Raw genomic sequence first — 6,972 nt, 5'->3', positions numbered from 1 at the left:
GCCGGGGCGGGCAGGGAGGGTGGCGGTGGCCAAGGGGCCCGCAGCATGTGGGGCTTTGTCTCCATCTGTAATGCTGGAGGCTGTCCTGAGGAGCCCTGTACCCCAGAGGCCCTAGAGGAAGTGGAATAAAGGAGTTTGCCTCGGCTGGTGAGGGCTGGGTTAAGGACCCATTAAGCAAGCTGGACGTCTGTAAGTTCACGGGTTCTGATGGGATGCATGCGTGGGTGCTGAGGGAGCTGGTGGAAGTCATTGCTAGGCCACTCTCCATCATCCTTGGTAAGTCGTGGGGAATGGGAGAGGTGTCTGAGGCCTGGAGGAAAGCAAATGTCACTCCAGTCTTCAAAAAGGGCAAGAAAGAGGACCCAGGTAACTACAGACCGGTCAGCCTCACCTCCATCCCTGGTAAGGTGACAGGACAACTTGTCCTTGGCGTTGTCTCCAGGCATATCAAGGATAAAAGGGTCATTAGGGGCAGTCAACAAGGCTTCAGCAAGGCGAAGTCGCGCTTGACCAACCTGATAGCCTTTTATGAGGATATAGCTGGATGGATAGATGATGGAAAGGCAGTGGACGTGGAGTATCTTGATTTCAATAAAGCCTTTGACACCGTCTCCCACAGCATCCTCGCAGCTAAACAGAGGAAGTGTGGTCTGGGCGATTGGGTAGTGAGGTGGGCTGTGAGCTGCCTGAAGGGAAGAAGCCAGAGGGTTGTGGTCCGTGGGACGGAGTCGAGTTGGAGGCCTCTAACTAGCGGAGTCCCTCAAGGGGATGTAAAAATACATAAATAAATACGAAAAGGGGAGTGTCAGGACGATGAAGCCAGGCTCCTCCCGGTGACACCCAACAACAGGACAAGGGGCAGTGGGTGCAGGCTGGAACGTGGGAGGTCCCGCTTAAAGGTGAGACAAAACCTCCACGGTGAGGGTGACAGGACACGGGACAGGCTGCCCGGGGGGGGGTGGAGTCTCCTTTGCCGGAGGCTTTCAGAACCCGCCTGGACTCGTTCCTGGGGGACCCGATCGAGGTGTCCCTGCCGCGGCGGGGGGGCTGCGCCGGGTGACCTCCCGAGGTCTGATCCCTAAAATCTGTGATTCTTCCCCATCGCTGGGGGGGGCGGGGGGCAGTCCCCAGAGAGGCCGTGCCCCCTCTGTGGGGGTCTTGTGGGCTCTGACTGAGGTGCCGTGGGGGGGACGGGGGCCGCACGCAACCGCCTGCCGCTGGGGCGCTGGGGGCTCCCCAGCCTTCCGGGCTGCCTCGGCCCTGCCGCCTCCGAGACTACAACTCCCGGCGTGCCTCGGCGGGGCCGCCCCGCCCTTTCCAAGGCGGGCGGCGGGGATTGGGCGGCTCGCGGAGCCAATCGGCGGGCTCCCTGCTGAGCGGGCCCGGGCCTCCGTGCGGGAAGGAGGCAAGATGGTTCTGGAGAGCACCATGGTGTGGTGAGCGGGCCGCGCCGGGCCGGCCGCGCCGCGGGCACCGGGGGCGCCTCCCGGCCCCTCCCCGCCGCCCCCGCCCCGCGGCGCGGCCCGCTCCGTGCCCGTGGCGGCGGCCGGGGCTGCCGCGGGTTTCCCTGAGTCATCCCCGGAGGAGCGGGGCGGGGGCCGGGGGGGGCCGGGGCCGGGGCCGGGGGCGAGGCGGGGGAGGTGAATGCTGCTGGGGGCGGCGGGGAGGCAGGGCCGGGGGGGGGCCGGGGGGGCTCCGGGAGCGGGGCCGGGAGGCCGGGCCGGGGGCCGGCAGCTAGCGCTGGGGGAGCCCCGCGCAGCGCCGCCGTCGGCCCTGTTGCTGCGCCGTCAGCCTCCCCGCTGCTCAGCGTTGGCTTCGGGGCCGGGGGGCTCCTGGGGGCTGGCGGCCGCCGGGGCAGCGCCGGGAGCCGAGCCGGGAGTTACCGCGTTCACCCCGTTTGGCTCGTCATCGTTACCGCAGCGCGGCCTCTCGGGCCCGTTCCGTTTTGCTTTTGATGCTTACGAAGGCCTCAGTAGGGGTGAAAAGGGTGAAATCTGCACGGGTGCCACTGTTTTCTTAGCTCTCTGCGTAGCCCCGCACCTGGTTGGAAGAAGACGCTGCCAGCCCCCTGTTTGCTGCCTGCGTATTGAAATGTTGTGGCTGGGGAACGGTCACAAGCAAGCCGGTGTTCTGCGGAAAGAACGTTTTCCCTTGGTCTTAAAACTAAAAACGCTCTGGGAGTACTCCGTAGGGAAGTCTTACTTTGGGGCTGGAACGAACTCTCAGGCTCATACTTGAAGTAGCCCTGCATTTTGGGGTCGCTTTCCTGAGGGCTGGCAGAAGAGGAGGGCTTTTTCTGCCCGCCCTGCGCTGTACCTGCCACTGGAGCTGAGGGTGGGGATCCGGTTACAGGGACGCTGTGCTGTGGCTGCAGCCCTCAGACGCGGTGGGGCACTGCTGCCTGTGCGCAGGACAGACCTGTGCGGTTTGTGTGCCTGCACCTCTCCTGCTGCTGAGCTCCCGCTGGGCTGCAGGGCTCGTGGCACTGCTGGCAAAGCGCAGGCGCTTGGGGCTCCCCTCTGGCTCCTCATGCTGCTGCGAGCCCAGGGCTGGCTCTGAGCTGAAAGCCTGGGATCGCAGGCGCGAGGCTCTGAGCTCTGGGCAGCCCCAGCTCAGCTCCTGGGGCCAAAGGGCTGCGTGACCCCGGGCGCGCTCTCCTGGGAAGCACCTCGGGGACGGGCCTCAGCCCCTTTGCTTCCCCTCTGCTCTGTGTTTCAGTGTTGACAACAGTGAGTACATGAGGAATGGGGACTTCTTACCCACTCGCCTGCAAGCCCAGCAAGATGCTGTCAACATCGTGTGCCACTCGAAGACCCGCAGCAACCCTGAGAACAACGTGGGGCTCATCACCTTAGCCAAGTACGGCGGGTCAGGCCTTTGGGGGGCCGCTGCTCCTGGTGATGCCAAGGAGGGGCTGGGGGACGGGTGGGGGTGAGGAACGAGGGGAGCGTCGCAAAGCAGGGCAGCAGTAGCGTAGTCTAAACCCAGACCAGTTCTTCTGGGACAGGTATGAGAGAGCCTGGTTTTTGACTGGTCTCTGGCTGTGCTCGCTCCTGCATCGCCACGCTGAAGTGTTTGGGTGGCTCTGGGGAGCTCTCCTCCAGACCCATCCTTTCGTGGCCTTGTGTCCCAGAGGGTGGCAAATAAGGGCAGAGTGGTCGCTGCAACTAGTGGCAGCCCTGAGGGGGTTGTTCCTCGCTTCTTCTGAGGTCTGTAGGACTTGGGTGCCTTTTTGAACTCCCTCTTGGCCAGAGTTGGGCCAAGTTGAGCTTTTTTGGGGGGTTTCACAGGGAAGTTCTCAAATACGAGATCGCCAGCCTGCGCGTGTTTGTGTTGCAGTAACTGTGAAGTGTTGACCACGCTCACTCCAGACACAGGACGGATTCTTTCCAAGCTACACACGGTGCAACCCAAAGGGAAAATTACCTTTTGCACAGGGATCAGAGTTGCTCACGTAAGTGGTCTTCTTGGTCACTTAGAACTGCGTCTGCACTGTTCTCTGTAACTCCTGTTGCCTTGGTGTGTCCTGTTGATGGCCGGGATGTGGGGGAAATTGTTCTGCTCCTGCCTCTACAGCTGAGTAACGAGCAAATTGTTTTGGTTTTGCCTCTGTTTCCCTGTCTGCAAAGTCTGGATGAAACTTCCTTTATAAGACCCAATATAAGAGTTCAAAAGCTTAGGTCTGGGGGTTCGCTTCAGAGGGACCTGGCAGCAGCTTCACAGGGCTCTGGCCGAGCTGCACAGCGGCTTAAGCTGTCGAAAGGGTATGTGGAAGTGAAAACTGAATTTAGGCAGGTGGCTTGAAACTGCCCATGTTGGAATTTGGCCATGGTTTAGTGGAATCCCACTCGGTTTGTCACCAGCTACTGAGCAAGAACTGTTGGAACTCTGGCTGGGAGAAACCCATGACTGTCTTGTGAAGGAGAAAAAAGGGGGTGCGTGCACTCCGGGGAAGCAGCGAGCTTTCGCAACCAGCCTCTGACGCTTACAAGCTGACACAGTGAGGCTGTGTCCTTCCCACCCTGAGGAGAGCAGCGCTCGGTCCAGGAGGGGCCGCCCGTTTCTCTCGCTGCCCCAGGTGGTCTCTGCCAGCAGCACGCGCCAGCTCCTTCCCTGTGCCTGCTGGCAGTCAGCGCGTTTGGCTGGCTGACGGCGGCAGCACCGGAGGACGAGCAGCGTAACGCTGTGACCGAGGTGTTCCCAGGGCTCACCTGGCTGTGGGTTTGGAGAGGAGGAGGAGGAACTGCGTGTTGCCCACAGCCCAGTGATCCTCTGCCGCTTCCTTTCTCTGTCACTGTGGATTTAGCTTCCTGCAGGGCGCCTGCCCCTCAGCTGCCTCAGGCTGGGGAAGCTTGCTGCTGAGAAGCCTCCTGGCGTTCAGTCCAGATCTTCCTGCAGGGCATCCACCTACCCGAAAGTAACAGAGGTGCCTCCTGGCCATCCTTCTTGCCTGAGAGCTGCTCGTTCAGTACGATGTGACTTTTGTTTTGTAGCTGGCTCTGAAGCATCGTCAGGGCAAGAATCACAAGATGCGGATCATTGCCTTTGTTGGGAGCCCTGTAGAAGATAACGAGAAAGATGTGAGTAATGCCAGTCAAAAAGAAAAGTCGTTGGCCCTGCTCTGCGCTGAACCTTAAGTCAGATTTACCTTTTGTTCCCTGCCCTGTGCTGAGAGCAAGGCTCTGTGCCCCAGCACGGAGGGTGCTTGACAGAGCCCCTTCTGGCAGAGTGGCTCTTGGCTGGGGGGGCTTGAAACTGGGAGGCTGATTTTGGGCTTTGCGTCTCGGGGAGCACATCCCAGGAGCTGTTGCCTGGCTTCTGATGAGCTGAGCTGTATGTAAGAGCTGAAATGTGGGTAACGAGAAGCTAATGCCGCCGTGTCTCCTCCTTACAGCTGGTGAAGCTGGCGAAGCGTCTTAAGAAAGAGAAAGTCAACGTGGACATCATCAATTTTGGAGAAGAGGTGAGACCTGTGCTGCACTGTTGCAATTAAGATCCAAGCCAAGGCTTTGTGTTCCCTCCAGCCCTTAGCTCCTACTTGGGCACACGAGGGAAGAGTACAAACAGTTCTGTGCCTCGGTCTCTCGACCTGCTGTCCCGGTGACGTCAAGGTGAACGTTTCCTCCTGGGAAGGCCCCGCTGCCATTTTGCTGCGAGTCTCGTTAAATGCCTTCCTTCCCAATGGAAGGAGCAGAACCTCGCTGCACGCTTCCCGGAAGCGTTTCTGACTCCTTGTCCTGGGATCAGCGCCGCCTGTGGCTGTCCCCGGGCTGCTGGGCAGGAGAACGGCCTGGGAGGGGAGAGCGGCGGCCTCGGGGGCGAGCGGGGCATCGCCTGGGGCGGTGTGGAGGGCGGAGCCGCTGGGTGCTGGGGCGGCCTGTCCCTGCTCCGGCAGAGCCAGGAGGGCGCCAGGCTCCCAGCCTCTCTCCGCCCTAGGAAGCCAACACAGACAAGCTGACGGCCTTCATCAACACCTTGAACGGCAAGGATGGCACCGGCTCCCACCTGGTGACGGTGCCGCCGGGGCCCAGCCTGGCCGACGCCCTCATCAGCTCCCCGATCCTGGCCGGGGAGGGAGGCGCCATGCTGGGCCTCGGCGCCAGCGACTTCGAGTTTGGCGTGGACCCGAGCGCGGACCCGGAGCTGGCTCTGGTGAGACGGGGCCGGGGTGGCTGCAGGCGCTGCGCTGTCCCGCACGAAGGGGACGGCTGTGTGTCCCCATGGGCTCTGCCCCGCTCACCGCCGTGCCCGGCCCTGTGTCCGCAGGCTCTGCGTGTCTCCATGGAGGAGCAGAGGCAGCGGCAAGAGGAGGAGGCCAGGAGGGCTGCGGCCGCTTCTGCAGCCGAAGCTGGGATCGCAGCCACCGGTGGGGATGGTGAGCGGCCGGGCAGGGAGCGGAGCTGCTCTTGGCAGGCCGGGGTGTGCGGGAAGCGCCCCGGGGAGGGTGCCTGGGCAGCGGAAGGGGCGTCTGGGCCGCGGGGCTGCCCCAGCGCCGTGGGAAGCAGGCGCTGGTCACGGCAGAGCCCTTCTGCGCAGCCTGGCAGCGCCTGGAGCTGCTGGGGCACGGCGCAGGGGGCAGCCTCTGCCCGAAACGCTGGGCAGGGCTCGGCCCTGCCGCCTGCTGAGCGGGGCCCGGCTGGGGCCGCCTCGGCTGCTGCCGGACCTCCCCGGGGAGGTCGCGCGGGAGATGGGAAGGGTCCTGCCGTGGCCCTGGCCGCGCTCGGGCAGCGGCTGCCGGCTCCCGGCGGGGCTCTGAGCGGGGGCTTGGTGCGCGCAGATTCGGACGACGCCCTGCTGAAGATGACGATAACCCAGCAGGAGTTCGGCCGCGCCGGGCTGCCCGACCTCAGCAGCATGACGGAGGAGGAGCAGATCGCCTACGCCATGCAGATGTCGCTGCAGGGGGCAGGTGAGCCGCCGGCGGCCCGCGGGGGGGGCGGGGGGGGGGGGGCAGCTCCCGGAGCCCCGGCCCCTCCGCGGCGCCGCTCCCCGCGCTCCGGGGGCGGGCCCCACCCCGGCTGCCCCCCTCGTCCCGCAGAGTTCGCGCAGGCGGAGGCGGCGGAGGCGGACGGCGGCGCGGCCATGGACACCTCGGAGCCCCCCAAGGTGAGGCCGGGCGGGGGGGCGCGGCGGGGCGGGGCCGGGCCCTCGGGCGCCGCCCGGCCCTCGGCTGCCGCTCGGCTGCCGCCCGTCCCGCGCTGCCCGCCCGCCGCCCGCAGGAGGAGGACGACTACGACGTGATGCAGGACCCCGAGTTCCTGCAGAGCGTCCTGGAGAACCTCCCGGGCGTGGACCCCAACAACGAGGCGATCCGCAACGCCATGGGCTCGCTGGCCTCGCAGGCCGCCAAGGACGGCAAGGAGAAGAAGGAGGAGGACCGGAAGTGACGGCGCCGCCCCGCGCCCGCCCCCCGCGCGCCGCGCCAATAAAGGGCCGATCCCAGCCGCCTGCCCGTGCTTGGGGGGGCGGGGC

General features: G+C 64.5%; 1 protein-coding gene across 2 annotated transcripts; it reads left to right on the top strand.

Annotated features, from left to right (window-relative positions):
• The first annotated feature begins 1,333 nt into the window (after positions 1 to 1,333).
• On the top strand, positions 1,334 to 6,942 carry PSMD4 (proteasome 26S subunit ubiquitin receptor, non-ATPase 4). Of its 2 annotated transcripts, none has more exons than XM_035570792.2 (10): positions 1,334 to 1,436; positions 2,719 to 2,859; positions 3,340 to 3,454; positions 4,494 to 4,580; positions 4,895 to 4,963; positions 5,437 to 5,652; positions 5,767 to 5,875; positions 6,278 to 6,409; positions 6,539 to 6,606; positions 6,720 to 6,942. In XM_035570792.2, the coding sequence occupies exons 1-10, from the start codon at positions 1,411 to 1,413 to the stop codon at positions 6,885 to 6,887; spliced, it is 1,131 nt and encodes a 376-aa protein (XP_035426685.1). In that variant the 5' UTR covers positions 1,334 to 1,410; the 3' UTR covers positions 6,888 to 6,942. The 2 variants fall into 2 exon arrangements, with proteins under 2 accessions (XP_035426685.1, XP_035426686.1); XM_035570793.2 differs by lacking the exon at positions 1,334 to 1,436 and adding an exon at positions 2,068 to 2,334.
• The last annotated feature ends 30 nt before the right edge of the window (positions 6,943 to 6,972 follow it).

Source organism: Cygnus atratus, chromosome 28, assembly GCF_013377495.2.
Source record: "Cygnus atratus isolate AKBS03 ecotype Queensland, Australia chromosome 28, CAtr_DNAZoo_HiC_assembly, whole genome shotgun sequence".
Classification (NCBI taxonomy): Eukaryota; Metazoa; Chordata; class Aves; order Anseriformes; family Anatidae; genus Cygnus; species Cygnus atratus.
The sequence above is the reverse complement of the archived record's forward strand: the minus strand, read 5'-3'. Positions and strand labels throughout refer to the sequence as shown.